Below are 17198 nucleotides of genomic sequence, written 5' to 3'. Positions count from 1 at the left end.
AACGACACGCAGACCTTTAAAATTAACCTCCGATTTATATTTTTAATATAACTATTGGCAGGAGCCTTAGTTTTATTAATACTTACAATTATTTTATATAATTTTATTAATTTTTATTTTACTTCATCTTTTATATTTTTCGTTATTTGTAATAAATTTGTATAATAACAACACTCATATAATTTTAATTTAAAATATCAATTTTAATTTTCCAATATAAGCCTAATATTTTACCGTAAAGATCATATACTAATATGTTTCTTTATATTAAACTAGTTTTCAACGATTTGTTGGAAATTTTTGAGTAACTTTTCAAATTTGTTGGATTTTATTTCCACTGGTGTTTGAGGGAGGGGGGGAATTCCAATTTTACGCAATTTTAATAGCAAAGTTTATGCAAGCTAGCAGCTCAAATGGTTGTTGAGACATTTTTTATGCTAAATAATATGTCCTTTTCAATTCCTAGGATTGTTTCTAGATTTGTATAAGGAAAGTTGGTCCCTCAATAGTTAATATAAGTATTTAATAAGTCATAACACTCATAACCAATGGACCATAGGCTATGGTGTCAAGCCAGGAAGATATTTTTTATAGGTTTATTTTAATATTAGACGACAATGTATTTTATACTTTACTAATTTTATAGATTTAATTGTTTAACCATCGACTATTGACACAATCTGACTACGCCCATTAGTTAATAATCATAAAAAATATGATAAACATATAATAGCCCTTTAAGAACATTATTCATTTCAGACGAAGGTTGAGTTACTTGAATAGTAGTTGTAATAGATACAACACGTTTCGAACGCTTGAAGAACGAGTTAAATATAATTGCTTTTTTTAAATTTTAAAGTGTTTTGAAAATAAAATCTTGGTGATAATATACATTTACACACATAGACATAAATATTGTACGGTTACAATAATTTTTTACTGACAACTTGCACGGCACAAACCACAAGTAAGTACAATTATGTCAATCATTCTTATACATATTGTATTTTGAAAGAATTTTAAAAATAAGATATGTTGGTAATAAAAATATTGTAATATGTACACATTTAATTTAAGTTTTAAGAAGGTAATAAATTGAACAAATATATCATACATTTTTTAAAAAATAAATATAATTACATCGCCCATTTCGTTCAAAATTAATCGACTTACCGAGTTAAACGAACATTTCATCATTCAATTAACATGAACATTTTAAATTATAAATCACTCATTTTGTTTTAAAAATGTGACATTCCAAAAAACAAATGCTACATAACTCTATATTGTCAAGTAGTTATCGCATATTCACGTATTTGCCACAGAAGCCAGGAAGCCGATTCGTGTACACCCGTCATGACGTCCATAGTTTTTACAAGATATGCAGTTGATATAATATAGTATATGTTTGTAATATTTAGTAAACGATTAGTCTAAAGCCGCTCATTAATGTGTTTAATAGTTAAAAAAGTTAAGTTAAAAGTAAATTTAATTTAAACTAATTAGCTCAAAGTTTTAATAACTTTAATCGATATAGGTCTTTAAATTAATTTTTAATTTTTAAATTATAACTGTCACTTTTACATATTATATTCTAATAGATACTAATTACAGTATATCCAGTACCAGGGTCATGGAAAGTGTGGGCGACGGGAAGTGCTTACGGGCCGTCTGAAATTCCTGGGAGGGCTAAAAAATGAAAAATTTACATTTTATATTAAAAATTACTATGGTCAATGTTGTATATATTATTTACAGAAACTTCCTTTAAATTAACTGAAGCAATAGTTGAAAATAATATCTAATGATTATTATATTTTTATACTTAAGTATAAAACCAATAATGGCGGTTCATAAATACAATCTATCTATGGATAGGAAGTCCTTACACTTAAGAAACAATTCTATTATAGTTTTTTGTGTGTCCATATTCAATACTATAATATGTTTGAATTTAAAATAATATATTTTTCAATTATTTTAATATATTTATATTATAATATATGATACATTGATACGGTCTCACAGTCTTAAAGCGATTATGCTCTGTACTTAATAAGAATAAATACAATAATAAGGCGATATAAGAAATATATCTATATTTAGCTTAAACTAAAGATAACGTATATTACGATTATAATCCCAATTATTTTTATATCAAAATTATTTGAAATGCAAATATGAATTATAATATTGTGTCATGTTTATACCAAGTATTATACAACAGTAGTTGATACTTGATATAGTTATCTTCTAAAAATTGATTATTATATTTCATTTGATTTTTGTCATCGGTTCAGTCGTGGGTGCCTGATGATTTTAGTGATTTTATTGACGAATGGCAAGTTGTAGTAGCAGACAAGCGACAACTACAGTAGCTAAATAGTTGAATATTGAATACTTATAGCGTTTCTTCGTTACCTACAGGTATTTATGTGATTGAATTTATTGTATATTTTTGTAAAACTATACAGTAGGTGGCTCATATTATAATACATATATTATGAGTAAAAAACCAAGTAGTGATTCATTTAAATTTTATAATATACAATATTAATATTATAATAGCTACTATAGCTAGGTACGTACTTCAAAATAATTGGTATGTAATACTATTTATAATTTGTATGTATATTTATATTTTAAAAAATTATCGTTTTCATTAAAATTAATAAACGCTTACATTAATCATGAAATATAGTGATATAATAATGTAATATTAATTAATTTTTAATTAAGACCTCTAAGAAAACAAGAATAAATTTAAATTTAAATCAAAAATATTTCCATTTAATATTTACTGTCTAATCAAATAATTGTTTCATTTCAGAAGAACTTACAAACATGTTTGTGGGTAGACGTTCAAAAAAACGTTTTTGGAACCATTTATTTACGAATAGACCATGTCTGGCTATAGTGATTGTACGTATATCTATTATTATTTATAGAGTACATTTATGAACGTTAAAACTAAAAACGAACGTCTTTTCACTTTTGGCTTTATAGGTTTACCTATTATATATCAATATGCAATTCTGTATGCGATATTTTTTTATATATTTTTTTTAATAATCATTATATGAAAAGCAATGCCTGAAAACCTAATCAAGCTTTAAAAATGTCAATGTATCTAAATTAAACTAAATTAAAATAATTGTATATAATTACTAATACTTAATATAATATTTTAATTAAAAGTAATAATTGCCCAATTTTTATAACTAGTCAAACACATAATATATATAGATAATAAAACGAGTAGATCATAAATCAATAATTGAATGACAAAAAATATATAATTTATGTCAATAAATATTTTTAATAAAAACTTATTAAACGAACATTTGGAGAAGAATTCCATACTAATTTAAAACAAATATTTAATTACAGCCATAATACAAACATAAAACCTTTAATTTTTTATAGAAGAACCACCAAATATTAATAGTTAATTTTTGGTTAGCCTTAGATGAACATAAAATAATTGATAGTTTAGAATAAAGCATACGTAATTTGTTGTTCACTTTATTAATCACACTATCAAATCTGACATCATTATTGACATATTATATATTAATATGAGAAGGAACAGTATAAACCGCATTTTAAATGATAATGCAGTAACATTTTCCCGTTGACATTTGTCGAGACATGCTAACTAGCTATTGTACCAAAATAAAAATAAAATAATGCAATATTTGAATTTAGATCTTTTGTCTTTGGTGATTTATCTATAATTACTACGTTTAGGTATAAAAAACGCTAAAAATCGAAATATTTAAAAAAAAGTTCAACTAAATAAAAACGTACACCTTCAGAACATTTATTAATCCATAAACCTCTCCCCAGGCTGAGCCGATCAATAGCGGCGCTTCTGGCAAAATAAAAATTAGCGCCTCCCTCCCTATAGATTTTCAAATTTAATTATATCAAATTTTGCGCCCCTGGTAGACGCCCGCCTTGCCAGGCCCTCGGCCCGGCCCTGCCTCTCTCCAAGATACATTCATATAATCAATCAAAACAAATTTTATTATTTACGTTTAATATACTTAACTAAAACAACCAAGTAGATAAAAAAAAAATTGAATTCTAAACCTTCAAAAATATCTAAATTATAAACAAAAACTTAAAGACATATTATAATAGTGTAAAATACGGGTTCGTTAAATCGAAAATATTAAAAATAATATTAATGATAACATCGATTTTTGATTTTTACGTTAATAAATACTATTTATTAACGTATTTATTTATTGAGTTTTCGGTATTTAATAAATACCGAAAATCAACATAAGGTTGCGTCACTGATATACTATTATAATATACAGGTTTCAATGATGATGGCCAGTGGAATGATAGCAGCGGCCGAATCCCCTTCGACGACTGTATCTGAACAAACCACTGTGACTATGCGACCGAATGTGACGGCGGATTGTGTGGCGCGCGACACATGTGCAGAATGCACAGCTGCTGCCCCCGCTTGCAGCTGGTCGCTGGTACGGCAATCGTGCAATGACACGGCGGCGACGGAAAAACAACTGATCGAAGATCCGGGCGACGACGGTCACCATCATCCACCAACTAAGGCGGTGAGCGACGCACGGTCATGTCCGCGGTTCCAGGTCAACTACCAGAAACGGACCAATTTGGACACGGCGAACCGCACGGTGCAAGTGAAAGTGTCGAACGACCCGACCGGTACGTTCAGGGCACTGCTCGAACGGGGTGGGGTGTACTGCCACTTGAACGAGATGAAGTACGATGGCAAAGTTGAAAGTGGTGGGCGGCAGATCACGTGCGAGTCTGACTACTTGGAGTCTGTGAACTCGTCGTTGTCGTCGATGGTTTATTTTGCAGTTTCCGTGAAAGGCGTCCCGTTGGCCTTTGACGACAAGAGTGACCACTACTTGGACTTCACGGTGCCTCGTAACGCGTGCGTAACCGACAGCCACTTGGGGCCAAGTGACGAGTGCAAGGTGTGCCTTTGGGACGACGACGTGTACCGGTACTACTGCCAGTGGTGCCCCAAGAGCAATCCGTGCACCGGGTCGTACCAGCAATGCGACGTCCGCCGGCTGGCCGACCCCAGTCGCGTAGCACCGGTCCAAGACGTGCTGATCCAATGTCCCGCGGTCCGGATCGAGTCCATCTCACCACTGTACGGATCGTGGGCCGGTGGAACGACGGTGCGGATCGTCATCAGCAATCACCGGACGCTGGCCGAAAACAAGGTGACCGTGATCAAGGTCGCCAACAGCCGATGCTTGCTGCCCACCGTGTTGATGGACGGCACGGCCGTCACGTGCACCATACCGCCGACCAACACAAGTACACTGAACCAAGGCCCGGTAGAGGTGACGTACATGTCGGAGGAGAACAAGTTGCTACCCACGTTCACGCTCCGGTCCAACCAGAGTTTCTACTTCGTGGAGCCGGTAATAACGAGCGTATGGCCGACGTGTGGCCCAACCACCGGCGGCACAAAGATCATGATCCGCGGCCGGTTCTTGGACGCTGGCACTGTTCGTGTGTACTTGCGGGAAAATATCACTTGCGCGGTGGTTTCGCAGAGCCAGAACGAGGTGACGTGCATAACAGGTGCTAGCGACGCCCCGGCCACTAGTGCGGTACGGATCGAGTTTGACCACTACCTGAGCAAGTTCGTACACGACCCACCATTCGTGTACACGTCTACACCAGCTGTGGATGGTGGCCAGACGTTCCGGAGCATAGCGTCCGGTGGCACTCAGCTTCCGGTATTTGGCCAGAACTTTGCGTGCATCCGCAATCCACTGGTGCACGTGTCGTACAATGGCATTCAGTACACTGGCGGGTGCGTAGTGAAAAACAACACGTACTTGGTGTGCACGGCGCCGACCATCAACCGGCCAGCACCACACCAGGTGACCGCGCTGAAGTTCGGGTTCCAGGCCGACTACAACGACACGATCGTCAAGATACAGCCGCCCACCGGTACGCCTGACTACACCGTGTACCCGGATCCGGTGTACACCGACTTCGACACAGATGGGCGGACTGTTACCGTCTACGGTCTGAACATGGACCAAGGTTACGACCACGATGCTGACCTGACAGTACTGTTCCACCACACCGGAGTGCCGTGCAACGTGACGTCCGTGGAACCTGACCGCATAGTGTGCCGGCCGCCCAAACGGTTGTCCTTCAAGGACCACGGCAGTCATTCAGACGAAGACCAAATCGAAGACTACGAGGACGACGAAGACGAATTGCCGGCGGCCCTAGTTAACGACGAGATCATCGTTACCGTTGGCAACCTGGTATACGAGGTCAAGAGGAAACCGCAGACGCGCCGGTACAGCAGCCCTCTGCGGATCAATACCATAATTTTCGGTGGCATTGCGTTAGTGTCGCTGGTCATCACGATCGTGGCAGCCATTGTGTACTGCATGAAGATCGCCATAACCATTTCTAACCAGCAGACGGAAATGAAGTCGTTGTGCGAGCACCTTAACAGCTCCGAAATTGGAACCGGAACCGGAACCCAAACCGATAGCACTTGCAAAGGTGACGTCGAGTCGTCTCTGGCGCCGACCAAAGACAGATCATAGGAAAACATTGTTAATTATTTTAATACCGTCATAATATTATGCATGCCATTCATAATGAAATGGGTCACTTATTTCCACGATTCTATAGTATTTTAGGTATGTAATTTATAGGTAACGCAGATATAAGATGCATGGAGTTATGTTATATTATAATATTATATGGGTATATCTTCGCATGATCCTCGTCTATCTCGTCGACAACGATATAGAAAATATTAAATAGGTAGCAAAAATCGCCTATCTTTTGTATTTAATATATTACTATAGGTATGATATGGTATATAATATTAAACATCAATATTATAATTATTATGTGTGTAGGTATCTACTTAGGTATATGTAAGATTATATGATTATTATCTTATTCGTAGGTATAAGCTACAGCATGTAAGGATCACGTAGATCCCGTCATTGTATAAATATGATTACATAACGATATAGTATATTACGTATGCTCTATATAATACTATTAATATTATCATAGATTTTCATATGTGTGTAAAAAGTAAATAATATTTTTGATTATATAATAATAATATGCAATACTTCATATTTCGGGCTGATTGCGCAGTTTATATAATTATGTAGAAGTTAATCTACAGATTGTCCAATTGTTGTACATAATATGTTTTAATTTTAATTTTTAATAATTGTTGTTGATGATGGATAAATTAAACGATGTTGATACGACATGCGTGTTTTATGAAAAGAAGTCAATTAATATAATTATTTAAGTTTATACAGGCCATGAACTAAGATATTATAAACAGTATAGATTATAAATACATTATTGCACGATTTACTTTAATGTTCTAGATAAATGTCGATAAAAGACAATTTATCGATGATGGTGAGTCATCGTGTATTCGTGTCAGCAATAAAATTAATGATATTACAATTTGAATATAATTATTTACGTATGTATGGAGTACCTAAGTATATATGATATTATGCAGTGGCGCTGAAGTGCTTAAAATATACCTACTATGACATTTTGTACCTACACATTAAGAGCCGCCTATCAATCATCATCCGCCCATTTTTATAATTTAACTATCTGATGCAAATCAAAGCAACTACAAATCGTTATGTAATGTTTGATCGTATATTTTTGCGTTTAAAAATAAATTCTGGATGCAGATGCAGTATTTTACGGAGCTCCTCCCCATATATGTCATAGATAAATTAGATGATCGGTGCTACTGATATTATGATCTTGTTTTCGATATAAACTGTTTTTTATTTATCAATTTATCATTTTTCCTAAATAACAGATATTTTAAAGACGTTGAACTTAAACCTGATGAAATGAATTTGCTCCTCCTGAAAACAGGAACATGAAAAGTGCAAAGTTCTATCATGATTTCTATGTAGTCACCAACAGCAAGGAATATTTTTCTAATCCTCTGACATTTTTTATTTCCTCCAAAAATTTGTTCAAGGATTTTTTCGCGAGGAATATGGAATATTTCAGCATTCGATATTTGAATCAATATCTAAAAATGTCCATAGTTTGAATAAAATCAAGTTTAAAACAAACCTGTTCTATATTGTGCAAAAAATATTGTCAATAATTGAAAAAAAAAATGCAATTAATCAATTCAAATACAAAACACTTAGTGTGGTATTTTACACTAAAGGAGAAAAAAATAATCTAAAAATAAATTTAAGGCCAAGTGTTTAAATATTTTGTTTTGTCTTTATCGTTGAACACACTTTTGTTATTGTTTAAAATATATTATTTGTTAAAGGCGTTAAAGCCAACTTCTTATGCATACTTAGCTTTTAACTTTCACTTTAACCTTGTTAAATCTAAATTTTTATTAAAAGGACATTACAACCGGATGCATTGTCTTTGTCTTACAGACATAGAATATAGCAAAAACTGTACTTGCACGAGACAACTGTTCTTCCTCAGTATTTATAGTAGAATTATCAAAATTCTAGATAAAAACTTTATCTGTCTTTGCGTCGTTATTTTTTTGATGGCACAAATTTCAGTTTTATTTATGTTATCAAAAAAATAATGAAACTATGACACAGATAAGTTCTTACCTATCTGTCGTGGAATTCTGATAATTCTACAATAAATACTGAGGGAGAACAGTTGTCCCGTACAAGTAAAGTTTTTGTTATGTTCTACATTTGTAAGGCAGAGACCAATGCATGTGTACGTAACGTCCTCTTAATAACACATATCATGAAGATGAATTTTAATTGAATCATAGTGTAAGATTTAACTTTACACTTAAAAGAAACAAAGCTTCAACCAAACATTTAAAAAAAATTGCCCCACAGATAAGGATACATTTTATTTAAGCCACTACAACTTACAAGCAATCACTTAATCATCAAATAAATCATAATAATACAAAAAATTTTAAACCAAAATTCAAAAAATGAGTTCATATAAATACACATTTATAACAAATAAAAATAAAATTAAAACTGCTAAGAAAAATCTAACTTTTATGTGGAATTTTCATGTTTATAATTTTTTGCATTGTCAGTCAGCGAGATAAGGAATTTATTGAATAATAAATAGATATAAAGCAATTAACACTGAATAATATGATTTTTATCACTGAAAGACATTGTTCATAGTATTACAATAGCATTTATGATTTATATTTTAAATTATTTTAAAAACCAATTAGTTTAAATGTTTTAAGGAAAAATAATTTTAGGTAAAAATTTTAACAATTGAACCATATAGAAAATCAATTATTATTAATTTAATATCCATAACAAGTATTTAATGGTACATGATATTCACAAATAATTGGTTGCAGATACTAACAAGGTTAAAAATACTTGACTAGAATCGCATGGCGTCAACTAACAATAAAACATTATACAATTTTTAAGTTTTTAAAAAAATATATTTGCATGAAAAAGTAGTAGGTAGAAGGAAGGATATTATTGTTTAATCGTCTTGAATGTCTCCTCCAAATAAACCCATTTTACTCAGTATCCATTTGAATTCATCGTGCAGCACAAGAATTAAAGCCGAACCACTTGATCGAATCATATTTGGCAACATTCCTCGATATAAGCCTGATAAACCCTGAGATTTCCATAGTTTAGTAAAACAGTCTCTGGCATTGTGATACAATTTTTCTTCTTGTGCGGTTTGGACAATCAACATTCTGCCAATTGTGTCAAGAGGATAGCTGAATAATTGTGACAAGTAAGTGGAAACCTACATAAAATAAATAGAACATTTTTACCAATGTAATATTACATATTTAAAACTAATTTAATAATTAATATCTAACCTGTGCTGTTCCAAACCGTATCCAAAATGGTAACTTTGTATCTTTTTCATCAATAGAAACTAGACTATTACTATGATCTAGAATAGTTTTGTTAAAACTATAATAAGCTCCAAAGTAAATAGCCTTGTTTATGACCATTCCATTAGCTGCAATAGCAAATCCTAAACATAAAAGTTATAATTATAATTTATGTGTGTACAGCAAAGAAATTTAAATACATTCAATTATTAAGGTTAAATACCTGTATACAAAGCTCGAACACCATTTGTATGAACAGTTTTTTGTATACAATCCAGTAATCCAGTATATTCACGGTCAACCAAGGGTCCAACATGGGCAGCTAAATGAGTTTGACAGAAAAGAAGTGGATAGAACATGCATAATGTGGTTGCACCAGATAATCCGCCAGATATAAGACTCAAAGTAGTATGACTCCATCCATCATCTTTATGTTTAATATTGCTCAAAAGCAATTTTAGGTAAAATGTGTTTAGTCCAAACATAACCGCCTGTTGAAATAAAAAAACAAACCAAATGAATTAATATATCAACAAATAAATTATATGTAAAACAATTTCTTTACTAAACCATGTCATCGATATATATTGACGACTACTATAGTATATTTAATGAAAATCAATGCATTGCTATTTTAAAACCTACAGGATGTTTAATTAACCATTGTAAATATAACTTCACTTGTTAAAGGATAGTAAAACTTAATCCTATACATGCAATAATTTAACTAAGGTGAATGCCTTTAATTGTAATTTATTTTAATCAGGTGATCAAAATATAAATATAAAAAGTTAATTTAAATCTTAGAAATAGGTTGTCTGTATTCTAAAATTCTTAGGCTGTAATAAAATGTAAATCAAATAACTTGTGATGTAAGCAATGAATATACCTACTGGTTGTTTTAAGCATATCCGGAAGTTCTACATTTTGAAGTACATATTATAATTTATAATGATCCATTTGCTGATGTTTTAAAAATAAAAAGGGTTGTGGTTATTCAATAACTATTCATTGAATTATGTGATATGTGAATACATTTTTATTTTTTATACATAATTTTTTAGCTGTTGGAGTAATGCTATTTAAAAATAGTACACAGATGCAACTAAAGATCATTTTTTGTTAGGTTTTAAAACATAATGAGAGTTTTATGCGACCTGGGTCTCATGGTAGTTTTTGGGTGAGTGGGTGATGCTAGTGCAAAAAGTCGGCTGACCAATGGTGTCTACAGACCACCATATACAGGGTACAGCATAAGTCGGTTCCTTAATTTACACAACAAAGAAACAACAAATAATAAATGTGCGGGAACCGACTTATGCCGCACTCTGTATAGTAGTATGTATAGTACCACTCATTATTCTGGGATAGCAATTTAAGAGACACAACACAATAAATGCTTCAATAATAATTTATTTATTGTTGAGTCGCTAAATTTATTTTTTTATCTAAGGAAAATAATTTACAAAAATAAATAATTTTTTTTTTAAATTTTTAATACTTAATGATTGTATCAAATAATTTTGGAGGAGATCCCTAAAATTTTCTCATGAATGAAAAATTGTTAGGTCACTTCTGGTTGGCTGTACTTTAATTCAAGTAAAATAAATACAGTAATGATATTGTTCTTTTAATACTTCATTATTTACATCATTGTAAGATCAATTCCAAATGTATATATATATTATATATATTTTTTTTTTTGGTTCAAAATGTTAGGTTTTAAGTATTTAACTAAATGTTAATTGGCAACAATAATTTGAATAATATTTAATTTTTAAATTACCACAGTAATATGCATATTTATACAGTTTGATAAAAAAAAAAATTAAGCTACTTCATAATATACCTGTGTCCTGTGCCTAAAATCATTGTAACCATCAAAATAATTAAAACAAAATCAAAATATTAATTTAATTTGTGCTAGATATTTATAAAATAATTAAATAGTCTTAAAAATATATTTAGAATATAAAGATATAATAAGTACCTGAGATGGAACAAATCTTAAAATGTTGGTAAAATTTCCAAACCATAGTGCCCGTAATCCTTGTTCACGATAAATTTGATTTAATGTTGTTAAGATTCCTGGATGATAATGTTGATTATTTTGACCATTAACAATAGATGTATAATGAACCTAAATAAATTAAAAACATTTATATGATACTGAAAACAGTGTATAGCTTTAAATACTTATATAGGTAAACATAATAAGGGTAATAAAATCACATGTCATATCATATTCTTGTAGCTCAAATATTGAAAATTAGAAAATAATAATTAATAAATTAGATTATTGTTATAATTACAGTTTATTAAGTATCTAGATACAAATTATATTGAATTTAATGTCTAAACTATACCTAATAATGATTGGAAAGATTAAAAGAATTTTAAAAATTTTTCTGCACCAGAAAATTTCAGTGTATAAAATTCAAAATTTTAAACAACTTGCCATTAAATTATAGTGAGGTTAGATGTATTTAATGTTTAGTTGAGTGGAGACTAATATTTTTGAGGACATGTATGTGATATTCCACTATTCTCATTAAAACTTTAACTACACATTTGAAATATTAAATAAATTGTATTAATTCAAGAAATTCATTAGAGCATAACTTACTTGAGAAATTATTTTAACTCTATCAAATGGAGCAACAACTGATCGTGCTATCGCTGTGGCAACAGCACTGGACACTGCGTCCAAACCGAATTCATGGAGACTAGAGCGTTCTTTATCTTTCTTCTATAAAATATAAGAAAAATATAGATTAATTTTATAGGATAAATGACATATACAACACAAGTGGGAAGGTTTGGATTTTCTCCCATTGAAAATATCTGTGTATAGGGATGTTGCGATACTATCGATATGAGTACACTGAGACTGAGTACAGTATCAATATTTTCTTTCGATATGAGTACTATTTGGTATCAATACAAGTGTTTCGATACTTTACTTGGATCGAAAGAAATATACTCATATCGAATTGTAACTTCTGTATCTTGTGAAAGGTTGTTTTCAAAAGCTGGCGCTACTAAAACTCAGGTCCGATACCGTTTATCTAGTTCTCGTTTAGGTAAACTGATGTTATTGGGAGCATAGGCGCCAGGTTTTCAAAAAGCTATTGGGTGCTCTTACCAATGTAAAACAACAGTGGCGCAAGCATTGGCGGGGAGGGAGTAATGGGTTGTACCCACCCCCAATTTTTTTTCTTCTAATTTTGACTTCCGAGGTTTTGCCACAGAATTATAGATGAAATAGATTTTTATATCCTGTGGTTTTTCTTTGTAGCCACTGATATCATACAATGAACGTGGTGATAACGGTTTACCTATTTTAATTATATTGGGTGCTCCGCACCCAATGAATATTTTCAATGGGTGCTCGAGCACCCGAGCACCCATGTACTTGGCGCCTATGATTGGGAGACTTGCCTGACGAATGTTGGTTTGATGATTGGTTGTTTTTTATATATTTAATTATGCTATTTTTTTCAATTTATAATATTTGACTGTATGTATATGTATATTTTTTACTTTATATTATTTGACTTATGAATTTGTAATATAATAAATAAATAAAATAGTTTTAATTATATTATGATAACATACAAATCATTGATGTGATAAGTGTAAAATTGACATTTGAGTAACCTTAAGTTTTTACTTAATTTATTCCACTTAAAAGTATAAAAAATACGAAAATTCTATTAAGTTTGTATTTTTAGTGTACTTTAAATGTTAAGGGCATTTAAAATGTTTAATTAGAGTTTAAAAATAAGGCCGTAAAAGCCTATAGATATAAAATATACTGGGTAATGTACGAACGATTATATATTATTTACGAGTTCCAATGTGACCATGCTAAATTTTTAGTCCTTTTTTTGTATTGATATGAGTAAATATTGATAGTTTTTATTCGATACTTCAGTGGCGTAGCCAGGGGGAGGGCTTAGGGGGCTGCAGCCCCCCCCCGAAATGTTAATAAAATTTAAAAATTATTTCAATGGTCTACAACAGCGGTTCTCAACCTTTTTGAGTTCGCGACCCCCTATAATGTCACCAATATGTCTAACGACCCTTTTGTAAAGTAAGCATTAAAAAATTGAATAAACTGTTATTGTATTTATTTATGTATATATTTTACAAAAAAAGTAATTAATTCGACTTACCGATAATTTTAAATAAATAGATAATATATTGTTATCTTATCTGTAATTAGCCTTGCATTGTATTATAAATAAATAGTACGTTTTTATCGACTATCGGACTATCCAAACAAAAATATATATATTTCAACACTTACTATTAATTATAAGATTCTAAGTGAAACAATTTTTTCCCACATGAATTGGCGACCCTAAAAAAAATTGTTGGCGACCCCCAAGGGGGTCGCGACTCCCCGGTTGAGAATCGCTGGTCTACAATATTCACTCAAAAAGTCTTAAATTGTATTTTACTAATTTTAAATTATCATCTTTATTTTGTTAGTTTTCTATAGCTTCGGCCGTGCTAATAGGTATTTAATGCACTGCTGTGTAAAAAATTGATCAGCCCCCCACCGAAAAAAAATCTTGGCTACGCCGCTGCGATACTTGGATGGTATCAATACTTTCTTTCGATTCAATACCAAGTAAAAGTATCGATACTTTTCTTTCGATCTAACATCCCTATCTGTGTATACTATTGTATAAGATATGTACATAATATTTTATAAACAAGTATACAATTAGTTATTACCTATATACTTTTATATGAAATAATTTATTTTTATTTATAGAAAGCACTTAACTATATAAAGCCAATTTGTTTTATGTATAACATAAAAGTAATAAGTAAACTTTGGGTAGTGGATACACATTACATAACAAGCATACTTATTTTTTTTATTTTACTTATCTGTATTAGGTGCTTATTACTTTATTCTTGGAGGTATATTTTAATTAGTTAGGTATAACTAAGTATAAGTATTTATCTAATTATTCTTTTTAAAATGTTATTCCTTATTTACGTATTCCTTAAAATTAGATAGTAAGTACCTAAATGTTATCGATTACATTAATTATTTATCTTGAAATTATTATAGAAATACCAACACAAAAAAAAATTCAGTTTGATATATGATTTTGGGAATTTTAAATTTGTAATTGGCATGTATCTTGATCGTGAATTAGAGCAATATAAGGTTGATTGATTTTATTGTTAATATTTACTTATAACTTGACAGTGTAAACCCAGAAACTAATATAAATAATAAATTGGTTAATTTAAGATTTTAAAGTTTAATTTCAAATTTGAAAGTAAAATAATATTTAGGCATTTATTTCCTTGTCACAGCCACATAAAATATAAATATCAGGTTTTACATCTTCAATGATTACATACTTACTATAAATAAACATACAATCAACGATAGAGTTATAAATATTTTTTAAGTTAAATAATAAGTGTACACACTATGAAATTAAAGTTGAAAAATGACAATGAATGACCTCCAAATATGTAATTTAATACAGTGGCTATGAAATGTATTTCTTATAATGCACAGGTAGTAAGTTAATACATAGTATGTCACATAAAATATATATGTATGCTATGTAATATGTAAATAAGTATGTTAACTAAATATTTTTATTATTACTGGTTTTTAAAAAACCCTTTAAAAACAAACAGAACTGACATTCAAAAACCCTTTACATAATTAAGTACCAACCTATACTAAAATTCCAATTAAAGCATTAAGAACATCAATAATATCCAAGAAAAACCTGATTTTAAGTTATATGCTTACAACGAAAAGGGTTATTTATTTAAAAATTATTAAGTATGTGTGAATGCTTAAATGAAAACCATCAAGTAAACAGGAATTTGTGGTCATCTTATTATTCACAAACTCTTTGTACCTACCTAATATTTACTACCTGTAGGTACCTTACACTTAACTTGTATTATCATTAATCAGATTATGGATAGGTACTCACTAAATCCGTAATTTAGCCTTTACGTAAACCAGTGATTTTTGATAATGCGCTGACTTGGATGTCTATGCGGTTGTCCTGGAGTTGGCTACAGGCCATTTCTTAGTAAATGCCCCCAAACGGGTACATTTCTGAGTTGTTATTCGACACAGAGCAGTGGTTGTAGACAATGGTACCTAATAGTCGCTGGTTGAGGTGATATAATTACAATATTATTATTGTTATGATGTTGATTAATGTTTCACACCGGCTTGGTATTAATTATTTTCAGGAACGTGTTTTTTGCGATGGAATAGTAAAGGTAATAAATGAGCTCAAGATCGGAAAACACGAGTTTTGAAAATGGCAGTAGCGTTTTACATTCAATATAATTAAAATATAAATTATAATAAAATCCGTTGCTCAACAGCTCAATGAATGTCGACTCGTGCGACACACATTCGGTACACAAGGTCGTCGTTATTTATAAAACCGTTTCTCCCACTAAGATTAGAACTAAACACACGTACGCCACCAATAGTCGTCACTGCCGCCTGCCGATCATAGTAAAATAATATAAATTATAATATTATTATCTAAAACAATGACATGATAAAAAAAAAAATAACTAAAATACGTACACTAGTAAAGCTAATTCTTACGAGTTACGACACTCTTTCATAACATCCATTAATATTTACAACAACAACAACAACATCCAGTGCGACTAATGCGAGTGGCAGCGGCTGCTTTAAGCTATTTTATTTTTTCTATAGAAACTAAAAACCTCAATACTCTTCAACCTCCACTCAACGCCTAGTGAAGTACTCGGTCAGTTGTACTGTAGTTGTAGATGCAGTTGTACTGCCCGGTACTAACTGGTGTGGTCTTATCAATCATATCAAAAAGTTATGAATTATCATCATTCCAAAGACTTGTGTAGTCGGCGCCTCACCGGTTTGAACTGTTTGAAGAATCAATAGCCACCTAAATGGTGGTTAGATACCCAAGACCCCCAAATGAAAATGATCAGGATGACACAACACACGACCGAGATAATCTGGAAACCAGTTAGTATGAAGTATTGTCACCAGATTTGAGTAATTAATTTATATTTCGTTACTCATTCTCATTGTTTTGTGGTACAAGAGGGCCATAATGTATCGACAATTTTCAATTTCAAGGTTTTGGTGTCTGGATTTTTATTTTTAAAGAAGCGCAATCTATGTAACCTTATATAATATATTAAACTTGCTATTCTCCGTTAATGAAATAAATCGATTGTATCGTGATTTTATTAGAGATATTTTATAGTGGATACAAAAATGGTTAATAATAATAAAACGAAA

At 31.2% G+C, this 17198-nt stretch overlaps 2 protein-coding genes across 4 annotated transcripts; one reads left to right on the top strand and one right to left on the bottom strand.

Annotated features, from left to right (window-relative positions):
- Positions 1–760: 760 nt before the first annotated feature.
- On the top strand, positions 761–7280 carry LOC107164714 (plexin-A3-like). 3 transcript variants are annotated; one of them, XM_015512636.2, is made up of 4 exons: positions 761–967; positions 2301–2427; positions 2834–2922; positions 4329–7280. In XM_015512636.2, the coding sequence occupies exons 3-4, from the start codon at positions 2845–2847 to the stop codon at positions 6588–6590; spliced, it is 2340 nt and encodes a 779-aa protein (XP_015368122.2). In that variant the 5' UTR covers positions 761–967; positions 2301–2427; positions 2834–2844; the 3' UTR covers positions 6591–7280. The 3 variants fall into 3 exon arrangements, with proteins under 3 accessions (XP_015368122.2, XP_015368121.2, XP_015368123.2); XM_015512635.2 differs by having other exon boundaries at positions 2831–2922; XM_015512637.2 differs by lacking the exon at positions 2301–2427 and having other exon boundaries at positions 2831–2922.
- Positions 7281–9293: 2013 nt separating this feature from the next.
- On the bottom strand, positions 9294–16709 carry LOC107164715 (ADP/ATP translocase 4-like). Its single transcript, XM_015512639.2, has 7 exons — positions 16491–16709; positions 15874–16403; positions 12513–12635; positions 11877–12026; positions 10110–10377; positions 9869–10029; positions 9294–9792 (listed from the first exon to the last, which is right to left on the bottom strand). Exons 5-7 carry the CDS (start codon positions 10369–10371, stop codon positions 9517–9519), a joined length of 699 nt encoding a protein of 232 aa, XP_015368125.1. The 5' UTR covers positions 10372–10377; positions 11877–12026; positions 12513–12635; positions 15874–16403; positions 16491–16709; the 3' UTR covers positions 9294–9516.
- Between the last annotated feature and the right edge of the window lie 489 nt (positions 16710–17198).

The sequence above is a fragment of the Diuraphis noxia genome, unplaced genomic scaffold (genome assembly GCF_037042655.1).
Source record: "Diuraphis noxia isolate RWA-SAM2 unplaced genomic scaffold, SU_Dnox_SAM2 contig0002, whole genome shotgun sequence".
NCBI lineage: Eukaryota > Metazoa > Arthropoda > Insecta > Hemiptera > Aphididae > Diuraphis > Diuraphis noxia.
Note: the sequence above shows the minus strand (reverse complement) of the source record. Positions and strands in the feature narration are given on the sequence as shown.

Bases quoted from the DNA above. Each gene is read 5' to 3' on its own strand.
- LOC107164715 (XM_015512639.2), bottom strand. From the start codon at position 10,371: ATGTTTGGACTAAACACATTTTACCTAAAATTGCTTTTGAGCAATATT. The intron at 10,030-10,109 runs GTATTTAACCTT...TTTTATGTTTAG, and splicing joins TGTTCGAGCTTTGTATACAG to GATTTGCTATTGCAGCTAAT. The intron at 9,793-9,868 runs GTTAGATATTAA...TATTTTATGTAG, and splicing joins TACGGTTTGGAACAGCACAG to GTTTCCACTTACTTGTCACA.
- LOC107164714 (XM_015512637.2), top strand. From the start codon at position 2,845: ATGTTTGTGGGTAGACGTTCAAAAAAACGTTTTTGGAACCATTTATTT. The intron at 2,923-4,328 runs GTACGTATATCT...TATAATATACAG, and splicing joins CATGTCTGGCTATAGTGATT to GTTTCAATGATGATGGCCAG.